Source organism: Amia ocellicauda, chromosome 22, assembly GCF_036373705.1.
Source record: "Amia ocellicauda isolate fAmiCal2 chromosome 22, fAmiCal2.hap1, whole genome shotgun sequence".
Lineage (NCBI taxonomy): Eukaryota > Metazoa > Chordata > Actinopteri > Amiiformes > Amiidae > Amia > Amia ocellicauda.
The window spans coordinates 22,112,979-22,127,820 of record NC_089871.1 but is presented as its reverse complement, the minus strand read 5'-3'; the positions used below and the strand labels follow the sequence as shown (position 1 = coordinate 22,127,820).

Genomic DNA, 14,842 nt, shown 5'->3' with positions numbered 1-14,842 from the left:
AGGTAAAGTTAAAAAAAAAAAAAAAAAATCTAAACATTTAAAGTAACAAGGCTGCTTCTTTAAAAGTGTTATATATACACTCACCTAAAGGATTATTAGGAACACCTGTTCAATTTCTCATTAATGCAATTATCTAACCAACCAATCACATGGCAGTTGCTTCAATGCATTTAGGGGTGTGATCCTGGTCAAGACAATCTCCTGAACTCCAAACTGAATGTCTGAATGGGAAAGAAAGGTGATTTAAGCAATTTTGAGCGTGGCATGGTTGTTGGTGCCAGACGGGCCGGTCTGAGTATTTCACAATCTGCTCAGTTACTGGGATTTTCACGCACAACCAATTCTAGGGTTTACAAAGAATGGTGTGAAAAGGGAAAAACATCCAGTATGCGGCAGTCCTGTGGGCGAAAATGCCTTGTTGATGCTAGAGGTCAGAGGAAAATGGGCCGACTGATTCAAGCTGATAGAAGAGCAACTTTGACTAAATAACCACTCGTTACAACCGAGGTATGCAGCAAAGCATTTGTGAAGCCACAACACGTACAACCTTGAGGCGGATGGGCTACAACAGCAGAAGACCCCACCAGGTACCACTCATCTCCACTACAAATAGGAAAAAGAGGCTACAATTTGCACAAGCTCACCAAAATTGGACAGTTGAAGACTGGAAAAATGTTGCCTGGTCTGATGAGTCTCGATTTATGTTGAGACATTCAGATGGTAGAGTCAGAATTTGGCGTAAACAGAATGAGAACATGGATCCATCATGCCTTGTTACCACTGTGCAGGCTGGTGGTGGTGGTGTAATGGTGTGGGGGATGTTTTCTTGGCACACTTTAGGCCCCTTAGTGCCAATTGGGCATCGTTTAAATGCCACGGCCTACCTGAGCATTGTTTCTGACCATGTCCATCCCTTTATGACCACCATGTACCCATCCTCTGATGGCTACTTCCAGCAGGATAATGCACCATGTCACAAAGGTCGAGTCATGTTCAAGAAACCAATTTGAAATGATAATGAGTTCACTGTACTAAACTGGCCCCCACAGTCACCAGATCTCAACCCAATAGAGCATCTTTGGGATGTGGTGGAACGGGAGCTTCGTGCCCTGGATGTGCATCCCACAAATCTCCATCAACTGCAAGATGCTATCCTATCAATATGGGCCAACATTTTTAAAGAATGCTTTCAGCACCTTGTTGAATCAATGCCACGTAGAATTAAGGCAGTTCTGAAGGCGAAAGGGGGTCAAACACAGTATTAGTATGGTGTTCCTAATAATCCTTTAGGTGAGTGTGTGTGTATATATATATATATATATATATATATATATATATATATAAACACTTTTAAAGAAGCAACCTTGTTACTTATATAACCCTTTTATAGGTAGGTAAATTACTGTTTGGAGATTTATATTTTAACCTCAGAAAACAACAGCCTTTTTAAATAGTGTTTCTCTTAAGTTATTAATTTTAACTTAACTATCTGCCATATCTCACCACATGACAGCATTTCCTCTTTGTAATAATGAAACAAGTTCCTAACACGTTCAGTGAGAAGATGCATCTCTCTGCTTCTTCAACAAAATATATATATATTAGGGTCTTGATTGGTGTGATGTGAGATTATCATCACATTCCAAAGGCTTGAAGTTCACACAAAAAATGTATAGCCTAACCTATGCAAATTATGTAATTATTTTAAAATATATGAGCCCCATATTAGAATCCACAAATAATACTAAAATGTTGGACTCCCACTTAAGCAAAACAACTAGTGTGCAGATGCCACATTAAAGCTCAAAAGCATGGTTTCTTGAACTCGTACAGGGCTTTGTTGCGACCTTCTCTGTGGATGCACAGCAGATACAAGCATGTATCTGGCTGGTATACGGCAGCAAACCGTTTCAGAGGAGCTGGTCTGAGAGGATTAAGAGATTGCCCAGAATGCTTGGAATCATTGCCTAGTTTATCCCTATTAATAGTCACTTGGTACTAATACAATATACAGCTCTGGAAAACCAGACCACTTAACATTTGACCACTTAACATTGATTTCTGAATTTGGAGTGGTCTCTTAATTTTTTCCAGAGCTTTATATCCCTGTTCAGCCCTTTTGCCAACGATCTTATTAAAGAAAATACCCAAATCGCCCTGATAAGGGTGTCTGCTAATAAATAAATAAATAAATAATAATAGTAATAATAAAATCCCTTCACAGTCCAAAACAAAAATGATGTATTCATACATTTCTGTCTGGGGTACCTTTATATTGTCCCTTTGATCTCAAACTGTCCACTGTCTCACTGTCCAGTTACGTTTATCCATCACTGAAGTGTAGGAGTTTGTGCTGCATAGACTTCGTTTATGCATCACAAATGGTATACAGGAGTCCAAAGATGATATTATTATTATTATTATTATTATTATTATTATTATTATTATTATTATTATTATTTATGGGATTAAGACTTCTGTAATTACTCCAATGAAACAGAATAGCGGTACATTTTTCGGTATAAATGTTCTTCTAGCCACGTCTCACTGGGTTTCTCTCTGTTGCAGTCTGTGACCACGGGGGCGCTGCAGGACTCCACCTTTTCTGGAGATGAAGGTAAAGCAGCAAAACGGCCCAGGCTGCCCAAGCCCACTACCACCATCCCCACCGCCACGTCCACCCCTCTGGCTCCGGCTCCGGCTCTAGCTCCAGCTCCAGTTCCGGCTCCAGCATCAGCTCTGGCCTCAGCTCCAGCCCCCACGGCCCCAACGGCCCCCACGGCCGCCCTGCTACCCTCACAAGACTATGGCAACAGTTCCGACTACCTGGCGTTCATGGAGTCCTTGCTGCAGACGCAGTACCCACAGTCAGAGGGCCACAGCCACATGTTTTAACATCATGCACAAAATATAACCTCGACCCCAGTGGCTCTTCACCACCAGACAGGGCTGACCCAGCACAGGACATCCGAGCAGCTATTGCCGCTCTCGGGCCGAGTGGACAGTTGAGTGCTATGGGAAGAGAAGAAATAAATGGTCGCATGTCATTTTTACTCTCTTGTTCCTGATTCTGAAAAAGCAGCTGAAAACTTTCAATCCATCCTTTGTTTTGTACAGGACTTCCACGGGTGTTATCCTTGACCCATCCTTACCTCTACGACAGTAAAAACAACAACAGACACAAACACACAAACAATAAAACGGACGTATTTGGATGTGCCGTAAGCAATCTTTGCTAGCTTTCTTTTCTGTTCTATTTTTTTAAGCCAGCAAACAAATCAACAACAGCAACAACTGTATTTGTACAGTTTCAGTATATATATATATAAATATATTTTGTGAGGGGTGGGAAAATAAAAATTAAATACAGTATGAAATAATCATAAAAATAAGAATAATGTAAACCGAAAATGTAAAAGCTAGGAATCGTATCTTAGTTTGTAAAAGCCCTAAGCGTTGCTCTTCACATTTCAAGGAGCAAGTTCTTACAAGGATTGTTTTTTGTTTGTTTGGTGTAGTGAAGTTAGTTTGTGGTTATTTAATTATTTTTGTATTTTATTTTTTTGTATCTACTGAGCTTTTTAAGTTATTGATGTTAATTCCTCTTCTCTTTTTATTTCTTGCCCTGCATCTTTATGGAATTGTTTGTCGTACCTCTTAAAGAACGTAGCAATTGACTAAGCTTTTGTTCTCAGTTTTTCAGCATTTTGATAGTCCTATTTTATATCAGAAGGATACTGGAGGTTCTAGTATTGGCATGGAAACATACACATATATACGTGTGTGTGTGTGTGTGTGTGTGTGTGTGTGCGCAAAATTCCATACAAAGATTACAACAAATACAAGTAACTTCTACTGGTTATTTTGAGCCATCTTCACAAGAGGTGCTATGTACACTTGACTACTGACAGGAAATGTCCTTCAAATCATATATAAATGTAAATATAAAATTCCTTTTGTGACGCTATATCAGGAACTAAGTGGTTAATGATGAAATACCAGCCTTTTGTTTATTTGTGTGTCTTGAGAGTATGTATAAATAGCATTACTGCAACAGCACCACAGTTTAATAGCACAGAGACGACGGCAGTCTTCGGTAGCATTGAAGCAACAATATCTGTGTGCACATCAAATTAAATAAAGCAGCAGTCTTTTTTGTCTCCTTTATTCTAGCTAAAGCACCTGCATTTCTTTGCCTCTGGCAGTGCCTAAGGCGGATAAAGTCCAACTGTTTCCAGTCTGCCCAACCCTCTTGGCCAGTTTGAACTTAATACGCTCTGTGCAGGTCTGATTAAACTCAGCAGAGATATAAAAATGGCCATTACCGGCTGACCACCCCGCTGCGTGTGCCTCGAGAATCCCCAGGATTTCTATACAGCTAGGCAAAAAAAAGAGAATGTAAAGGGACAAAAACGATTTTGCTTTAAGTGGCTATTATTAGGCCTGCTGGCTGCCTTGTCAATGGATGTGAGTTTTCTCTATTTGGCCAAGTCTTTGAAACACAGACTGTGAACTTCAGAACTTTTCCTATCAGTATTTTTCCCGTATTTCCAATCGAAGACAAAAAGCTTTAAGAGAACACGGCCAGGTGAAATTTATTATTTATTCGTAAGATTATTTTTTTTCTCACCTACAAAGCCTTGGGTTCAAATATTACTCAGGTCAGAAGTAAAATATGTTTAGTGATCATAACCTTAAACTCACATGGTTAGCATTATTGGCTGGTTTTTAGATGTTGCCTAAGGGAACGTCGGGATTGCTTGGATTTTGAGGAGGGAACAGGGGTGTAATAGATTCAATTAACAGTTTCCTGCCAAGTGGAGGGGCAGAGGGGTGTAAAAAATAAACCAAATGTGTTCTGTGAGTTGCACACAGAACTTTATTATTTAATGTGACCTCTTTCATTTCGTTCTGTGATGGTGCACAGCTCTAACAGCATCTTTCTGTTCTGTTCGTCCTCCTGCTGTCGGCTTCCTGTTCCAGTGCTGTACACTAGGGGATAGCAGTGGCTGCAGAGGAGTTGTAAGGAAACTTTTATGGTGTAAGAATTAAAAAATGAATTCTATGGAAAAAGTGTCTGTCCTTTTAATATGCCTATGACAAACTCAAACATGATTTTACAGGACATCAGTATAGTAGATTGGTGGCACCATTGCACATATGTGTCTGATGATATGGTTTGTGGTTTTCTTCAACTTTTATTTTTTTGCAATTATCAGAAGTCCAAATCTCTGAACTCCTTGAGGAACAGAGCCATCCACTTGTTTAGATCTGTTGTCTGCAACATTTGTTCTGGGGGACCTACATATTATTACCTGATTTCTTGCAGACACCCATATCCACCCATATCACATTATTTTTTACATTTTACCCATTTATACAGCTGGGCATTTACTGGAGTAGTCTAGGTAAAGTACCTTGCTTAAGGGTACAATAGCAGTGCCCCAACCTGGGATTGAACCTACAACCCTGTCCAGAGTCCAGAGCCTTAACCACTACTCCACACTACTACCCTAGTCATAGGTTTATGGGGGACAATGTTGAGAGAATGTTAATTTGTCCACCCCCCCCAATAATGTATGCCCCCCAATATTGAAAGCATTTCCCTCGATTGTGAAATAAATCTATTAATGTCGCTTACATTGAAGAACTGTGATCTCCCACCCTGGTCCTGGATAGCCCGTCCGCTTTTATAGATGAGCTGCTAAAGATCTTGATCATCTTAACTAATTCATCCAATAATGCCTTAAATTAAGTAAATGAATGACTGAAATAAAGAGCTGTTGTAGCTCTCCAAGACCAGGATTGTTTTCAATTCCCTAAACACCCCCTCAGACATCAAGAACGCTATGTAAGCAAACCGTCCCAATGGAAGAGGTTCAGTGGTGAAATTGATGATGAATTAGGATGCTGGGCATCTGTTATCTTTTGGCCAGAGAATGTACAAAAGATTACGAACACTAATAGCGGATTATTTCCCAAGAACCAGATGATTCTGTCACTGCTGTTCAAGAGAAGCTGCAGTTCATGCGCTTTTGTTTGACTTCTCAAGCAACTCGATGGCATTTTCTTTTCTGTTGGAGTCTATGGACGGGCACATCCACGCTGTGCAACTGAATGCCTTCAATTTGAAGATACAGGAGATTTCTCTGCTTTGTTCATATTAGGGGGTAAAATTGTCAGCTGGTGAAGTGAATGATTTTCTTTTTCTTTGATGGATCTCATAGTTATGTGATTTTCATGAATTTCACATATTACAAATGGTTGTTATGCCCTTGAGTATATATAATAATAATAATACAAAAACAGAATAACACAAATCACATAAAAAAAAACAATTATTGTAATTTCTCTTATTCTTTTTTTTTTGGCATGGATATATTTTTTGCTTCTTCTAGGATAAATGGAATTGGAAGTTATTTTACAAACTACAGTATTTCTGACTTGGGATTCTACTGATTGCAATAACGTTTTTTTTTATGTTAAAGAAAAGACCAATATGATGCTCACTGATGTTAATAAATGTTATTCAATGCAGAATAAATTTTGAAATGCTATTAAACATCTGAAATGGGCCACTGGTTTATCTGAAGCTCTGTGCATTCCTGTCTCTTTGTTACAATCAGAGCAGTCGGTAAACAAGCTGCCTTTTGATTTTAATCGAGCATTTATTTAAAATCTCCTATTTGCCTTATCACAAACTTGACACAGAAAGAGTGCCCAGAACTAATCATTTGAGTTTACTTTGTCATCAGTTTTATTCACTATCCATTTGTTGCTCAATAACTCCAGTTTTCCTGAATTTTTGCCATTGCTGACACTCTCATGGTACACTCAACCACAATGAATGCTTATGGAAATTATCTTTTCCATATTTCCATTAAGTGAGCTCTATCTTTCATGCAGCATTTCACATAATGTGTCTTTTGTGTCTGTCACATGCAGGGAACTCTTGATATTATTTAAGTTTGTTTACACATCTCTTGGAACTGTTCATCAGTTTGTTGAAGTGCATATTGGTTATATTGAAGGGGGGTGAGATATTGACCATGTGAAAATGTGTGAATAATGAATTTGTATTATTCACTTCTTGTTCAGAAAGCCCCCGGACACAGTGAGGCACTACAGACAGACCATCTAACCATCTAAGAATTTTAAAATTGCAATTGCTGCAATTTAGAAATGGCTGGTCATTCAACAATATCCTCTTCTCCTGCCTGCAATGCATTCCAAGGGTGTGATTGCTTGCTTGAACAATGCCTGGTCTATAATCGCACAAAGCATGATATTCAATTTGGCCATAATCCCACATTATTTTTGACCTTAACCCTCAAGAGCCAGCACGGGTACTGTCAATCTTAATATTATTATATTATGTTAATCTTAATATGCCGCTTACTGCAGAAGAAATATACTCAAATAATGTCATTGGTTGAATCAAGACAAAGCTGCTAAAGACTATATTTTTAGATTATATTAGCCATTAACTAGCTTCTCAAAATGTGTCATACATGAAGCTTCAGGATGCATTTCCACTCAGTGTATCCTTATATCCTTTATAAAAACATGATAAGACTTCTACATAAAACACTTATGTATTTTTAGTAATAGTGTGCCTATCATGAAAATACCCTTTACTCGATAGAAAAGTATAAATGCAGATGGCCTTTCATTAACTGAAAAATGAATATCGGGGCATTGAGACAATATTCACATACCAGTCCTTTGTTTTTTATTAAAATGAATAATGAATTCAGCTCTCACAACGTGTTGCCTATTGAGGGTAATAGATATTATGAGGCGTCTGTTTTATTTCCCTTGCTGATGTAGTGCTTAGAGGTTTTTGCTTTTGTTTTTCTAGATGATTGTTAAAACTTTCCCTTGCAACATTTTATTTTTTATTTTCATTATCAGTGCAGATTAAAGATGTCGCTTATATATTTAAATAAATAAAAATAAACAGAAGATGATTTGCAGTAAACGTACCTCTGGGAGAGAGCTGTCAGTAAGGGGTGCCGCTACATTTGCAAAACATTGCCTAAAGCCTCCAGATATTACGTATTCATTATGAGCCATCGCAGACCCTGACTAATTTCCCCATTAAAAGCTAAATGGGGAAAGGAAGCTGTCAGCGCACCAGCGTGCGGGGAAATGACTTGTGCTTTGTGAAATGTGCTGATCCTCCCCAACCATCCACAAGATCTTCCAATTCTGTTTGCTTTCACACACAACATCTTTCACTTGGCATATTTTCAATCAGATTTTTCTTCCCTCATAGCAAAAAGAACCTGATATGGTGCTCGACTCTTGATCCATAAGATGTTGCTTACTCACAGTGGAAGTAGTTTTCAGTAGTGTATACTCATAGTATGATATCACATTTCTTTCAAAGGTTTGCAGCCAATACATACTTTTCTTTCTCCATGGAAGTGACATCAATTTAAAAGGAGCATTATACCCTGTCTATATTTTCTGGAAATGCATACATACTGTTAATAGAGCAATGTGAAATTATTGGAAGATATAGATAGACCTAACTTCCTTGATTTTCAATCAGAAACCTCAAGATGTTAAACTCATTGGTTCATAAAGTTATCAACATTTCAGCTTGGCCTAATTATAAAGTACCCTACAAATGAGATGCAGATTAGGTAAACAGAGTTTATTTCGGCCTAGATTTGCTTAACTAAGGGAATGATTGCCTGGTCATGAGGATGAGGCCATCAGGTCACCCTAGCTGGAATTAGCCAAGGAGCTGCTGCAATGATGGTGTTTTGGGGTGGAGGAGGGATGCAAAGCAACAAGTGCGGAGAAAATATTTTTTTTGCCAAACACTTATGCTTGGTAAGGCTGAAGTCAGGTGAGGACTGTCTTCCTCCCGAACTTTGTCCATTAGTGGTATTTATGGTGGGTTCAAGCATGGGTTTTTTCAAATGGAATTAGTGTTTGTAAATGTTTTCAATGTTCAGAACATAGTTTGTTTCAGAGAACTTTATTGTGAAATTGCATGAGAATCCACATTTGTTCCACTTCATTTGGTAAAAGTGCATTTTATAGCAAAGAAAAAGCCTTGCCATGGCTAAAAAAACATAAACAACCAGGATGATTTTTTAAGCTCCTTTCCTCGTCTCATGTCGTATTCAGGACAACATCAGAAATGTATTTTTCCAATTGATCCTGTGTTGAACCTCTGATGATAAATCCAAGAGAATGTGTTACTCTTCAGTCTTCAGTGATCAGAATAAAAGTGAATACGGCCAGACATGGTGATTAGCAAACAAGACAGAGAGAGCTTTTGTGTTTCCTAAACCCCCGGCTGAGAACCGGGTCCAACCCACCACGGTGCCACAATATACACACACACACCTACATGTCTTGCTGCAAACTAGACATCAGGAACATTGCACTCCACATAATTTCTGATACAGATTCTGTTTTATGGCAAAGATCCAGGTTTTGTTGTTTATTGAATTCACACTTTGCTATGAATGCATGATTCAATTTGAAAATCTGGTAAGTGATGCAAGATGACACCTAAACTCATTAACATGCATACATATGTAAATCCATTCATTAGGTTACTCAGGCTTGATGGCCAATCTTCTTGTTTTTAGAAATGCTATCATGCATACACAAAATGACATTATTATCTTGAGCATTCCTGTCAAATTCTGTTACATTTATCATGCAAAATTTGGGTCACTTTATTTTGTTTGTGTGTGTGTGTATTACAGGGCTACTGTAAACAGGTAATTATCACTTCAAAAAGTACTCATAGACAATGTAGAAATCTGTTTGAGAATGCCATCTTTTTCAACATTACCTGTCGTAATTCTTCTCTAAACTCTTTATCTCTTTGAATTACTAGTTTTATGGAGACCTTAAACTCAGCTTCTTGTAAATATGAGAAAATCTGTGATACTGCCATATATTAAAATTGTGGTGAATACATTCATTTTACTCCTGCATGTTTTTTTGGTTTGTTTGTTGTCTTGCCTCTAAACAACATTAATATTTTAAATTGAAAACGTATACCATTAGTCTTGCACAAAACAATCTTTTGACTATTTGGATTGTGAGTTCTGTATGGATTGACACTATAAACTGAAGGGCAGCTACAAAAGTGTAGGGAAATAGGGGGCATGCTTCATGTGGCAAGAAAACCAGATAAACCTTTAAGTAAAACATATTCTCTCCTTTTTTGTCTCTCTGAATCATCAGCATCTTAATTGTCACGGTCTCCCCTGTTTTTACCTTAGTTCACCACCAGAGGTCTCCCTCTCCCGAATACTAGTTTAGTGCTTCTCCTTTCCTTTATCCAGTCAAACCAGTCTTTCCACATTCTTCCCTACCAGGTGCACCTGTTCTGTCCTCCTCTCCTATCATTGGTCAATCCTTCATTCACCTTGTTCAATCCCTCTCTCCTTCACAGTGCTTAAACCCCTCTGTTTCCTAGATTCATTGCGAAGTCTTGCATTCTCTCTTGGATCATTTCTAAGCCTTGTTTCTTGATTGTCTTCCTGTGAATTTTTGACCTCTTGCTTCCTTCTCTCGTTTACCCCTTTCGGATCTCCCTACTAGCCTGTTTGCTTGATCGTTTGACCTGGACTGATGCTAAAATCGCCTTTATTATTACTCTACTTACCGGAAAGGCACTTCGGTGGGCATCAGCTGTATGGGCTCGTTAGGGTGAGGTAACAAGATCTCTCTCAGCTTTCCTTGAACATTTCAAGCAGGTTTTCCATCATCTGACAGCTGGAAAGGACACTGGTGAACAACTGTTCTCTCTCCGTAAGGGTACCTCTTCTGCTGCTGAATATGCTCTGGAGTTCCGGACCTTGGCCGAGATAAGTGGATGGGGTGAGCCTTCTTTAATCGCTCTTTTTCATCGTGGCTTATGTGATGATTTACAAGCAGAATTAGCTTGCAAGGGAGACACACTTGATCTGGAACAGTTAATTCAACTTGCCATTACTCGACAACCTTATGAAATCCCGAGGCAAACGGTCATTGTCTGCTACATCCCGGTTATCCACCAGATCTTCTTTCAAGCCTAGCCCCGATACAGAACCAGAAGCCATGCAGATAGGAAGGACTCGACTACCTGCTGAGGAAAGACAGAGGAGGATACAACAGAGGAAAGACAGAGGAGGATACAACCCTCTGTCTGTATTGTGGTCAATCCGGTCATTTCCGAGACGCCTGTCCTAATCTTCCTGGATCTTCTTCGACCACTCCACAGAAATCGGTGAGTACTTGTCCCCTGATAACACCTGCTCAGTGTATGATCTCAGTAGGCATCCAGCTCCACACCCAACACGTCTTTTTGTCTGCTTTAATAGATTCGGGGTCCGCGGGGAACTTCATAGACAGAAGAACCGCGGAGCGTTTGAACCTTCCTCTCTCACTGTTCTTGCCACCACTTAATGTCAGAGCTATCAACAACCAACCCATCGGTTCCAGTCCAGTTTCACTGAAAACCAAGCCAATCACCATGTCCATCGGAAAACGACATTCTGAAAAACTGCCTTTTTTAGTGATTGATTCCCCTGGAGCTGACATAATACTTGGACATCCCTGGCTTGTACATCATAATCCCATCATTTCTTGGATCAAGGGGACTATTATTTCTTGGGGAGAACATTGCCTTTCTAATTGTTTTTCTTCACCTTGCAGAGCCACCCACATCGAGAGTCCGTTTCTATCCACACCGCCCGAGTTTCCATCAGAATAAAAGGATCTGGCTGCTGTGTTTAGCAAATCCCGAGCCTCCTCTCTGCCTCCACATCGTCCTTGGGATTGCGCAATTGATCTTCTCCCTGGCTCTACTCCTCTAATCCTTCATTCACCTTGTTCAATCCCTCTCTCCTTCACAGTGCTTAAACCCCTCTGTTTCCTAGATTCATTGCGAAGTCTTGCATTCTCTCTTGGATCATTTCTAAGCCTTGTTTCTTGATTGCCTTCCTGTGTATTTTTGACCTCTTGCTTCCTTCTCTCGTTTACCCCTTTCGGATCTCCCTACTAGCCTGTTCACTTGATCGTTTGACCTGGACTGTCCCTGTTTATGCTCTCTTGTTTTGCCCTTATTGGATTATCTGCTTCAACTCTAAAAGCCTGCACTTGGATCCTTTCCTTTGGTCCTAGAGGACGTCACATTAATCACTTGGCAATTTGGTTAAATGTGTGCAATTTTGGCAATAACAAGCTGAACTGCAGCTCAGGGAGGAGAGAAAACCGAAATACCTCCAAGATACTTGTGCACCTCTGGACTACAGAAAACACACAATTGATATGCTTAGACCCTGCAGAATGTGATGCATGTCCTCATGAAATAGCTCTGTAAAGAAGACATTAAGTACATTATTTATTGCTGTTTCATCTTCAATTAAAACAGTTTTGCCTCTCAGACTCGTTAAGTTTCCCTTTAGTATATACTTGTCTCTAGAATTGTTTTAATACCCAACCTCTCTCTCTCCCAAGGAATAACACTTTTTCTTCCTGTTTTTTTGGAAATGTGGATGCTCTACTTTTAGTCAATTACATGGCTTTGTCATACACTCGGACCCTCTCATGTCGCCTGTTGTAATTTTTATAAACAACCCACTAAAGACTCCAAATTATCCCTTGATACATTGACTTAGAATGAAGTAACAGGGATACCGTCTGGTTTGAGACTGAATGAGTTACAGGTTTATGGGATGATAAGTGGCTCCTTATTTCCTCAATAAATGATGAATGGTGGTAGAATGTCACGGAAGCCCAGTGCCATAGGCTGAGATATTTAGAGGCTAAAATAGAGTTTGATATTAATGCCTGCAGCTTTGGAGCTGGCCAGATCAGGGGGATTGCTGATGGTTCTGCTATGGTACCGCTCTCAATTTATAGCCAGACTGCACAGTTATGGTAATTGCATAAGTTAAATGCAATAGTACCTTTGGTGCAATATAAATCACGTCCTAGGACTCAATATTTATACATCCAATAAAATACGACACTACATCTGCTGCAGCCGGCCAGCGTGCCATTCAGAAACACAACATTCACACAGCTCCCAGCTATGTGCATGAACAAAATGCTAGTTGACTTACAGACTAATTTCATTTTTTAAAGTCTGTATATTAAATTAAGACTGAGTTACAGATAACACAACAAAGGGAAGAATATAGATTACCTATTAGATAAAACCAGCCCCCGCATCTCAGCTCTTTTCTGACATTTTAAAATTGTGTAAAAATGAAAAGTTTCTTTCTTTCTTTGATTTCACCTGAAGATTTATTTAATTCTTTATTAGATGGAAAAAAAATCCCCATTCAGGCCTACATTTCAATCTTTATTTGGTTATTAAACGAATACTTTCAACTGGGATAATAATAGACTATCAAATCAAATACAAAATCTTTCAGGAATATTTATTAGAGTGTGTTGTCTCTACTTCAGTGCAGTGTAATATTACTAACAGACTCAGACTATTGTGGATGCTGTGGGTATGTGAAGATTATACAATAAACATACAACAATAAAGTATTGTGCTTGTGAACTGTTCAATATACAGCTCTGGAAAAAATTAAGAGACCACTGCAAATTTTTCTTAAATCAGCATCTCTACATGTAATGGCAGCCATTACATTCCAGTGTCTGTTGAATTCCAACACAGGCACACCTCATTCTACTGAATGAGCTACTGATTAGGTGATCACCTGAACCAAATCTTATTTAACGGGGAAAAGTAAAATAAACACTATCCTCTTGCAATAGGACCAGCTGGATGGCAAAAACAGTTCTAGTAGTACCTCAAACGTAATTGGAATCAAAAAATAACTATTGACCATGCCAAAAGAGTTGAAAAAGAAAGTTTTCAGTGAGGAAAAGAAGGGTTAAATTCTGGTTGTACTGGCAGAGGGATACAGTGAGCGTCGGGTTGCTTCCATCCTTAAAATTTCAAAGACAGCGGTTCATAAGAACAAGGTCAAGCAGCAGACATTGGGGACAACTAAGCTACAGACCAGCAGAGGGTGAAAAACAACTCTCCGCTGACCGGGATGGCCACCAACTCATTCAAATGTCACTCAACAACCGTAGGATGACATCAAGTGACCTACAAAAAGAATGGCCTACAAACGGCAGCTGGGGTGAAGTGCACAGCGAGGACGGTTCAAAACAGGCTGCTAGGGGCAGGGCTAAAGTCATGCAAAGCTAGAAAAAGCCCTTCATCAATGAGAAGCAAAGAAGAGCCAGGCTAAGGATTGGACCGTAGAGTCCAATTTTCAGCTTTGCCCAACACCTGGTCGTTTAATGGTTAGACAGAGACCTGGAGAGGCCTACAAACCACAGTGTCTCGCACCCACTGTGAAATTTGGTGGAGGATTGGTGATGATCTGGGGGTACTTCAGCAAGGCTGGAATCATACAGATTTGTCTTTGTGAAGGACGCATGAATCAAGCCACATACAACGTTGTCCTGGAAGAAAACTTGCTTCCTTCTGCTCTGACAATGTTCCCCAACTCTGAGGATTGGTTTTTCCAGCAGGACAGTGCTCCATGCCACACAGCCAGGTCAATCAAGGTGTGGATGGAGGACCACCAGATAAAGGCCCTGTCATGGCCAGCCCAATCTCCAGACCTGACCCCCATTGAAAACCTCTGGAATGTGATCAAGAGGAAGATGGATGGTCACAAGCCATCAAACAAAGCCGAGCTGCTTGAATTGTTCCGCCAGGAGTGGCATAAAGTCACCCAACATCAATGTGAAAGACTAGTGGAGAGCATGCCAAGATGCATGAAAGGTGTAATTGAAAACAGGGTTATTCAACCAAATATTGATTTCTGAACTCTTCCTAAGTTAA

General features: G+C 39.6%; 1 protein-coding gene across 1 annotated transcript in view; it reads left to right on the top strand.

The window, feature by feature from the left end:
* Positions 1 to 5,073, top strand: part of kdm4b (lysine (K)-specific demethylase 4B) — a 235,670-nt gene extending 230,597 nt beyond the window's left edge. Inside the window, exon 22 of the mRNA XM_066695200.1 lies at positions 2,569 to 5,073. Coding sequence (XP_066551297.1) covers positions 2,569 to 2,895 — 327 coding nt within the window. The 3' untranslated portion in view covers positions 2,896 to 5,073. The remainder of the gene's footprint in view (positions 1 to 2,568) is intronic.
* Positions 5,074 to 14,842: the final 9,769 nt, after the last annotated feature.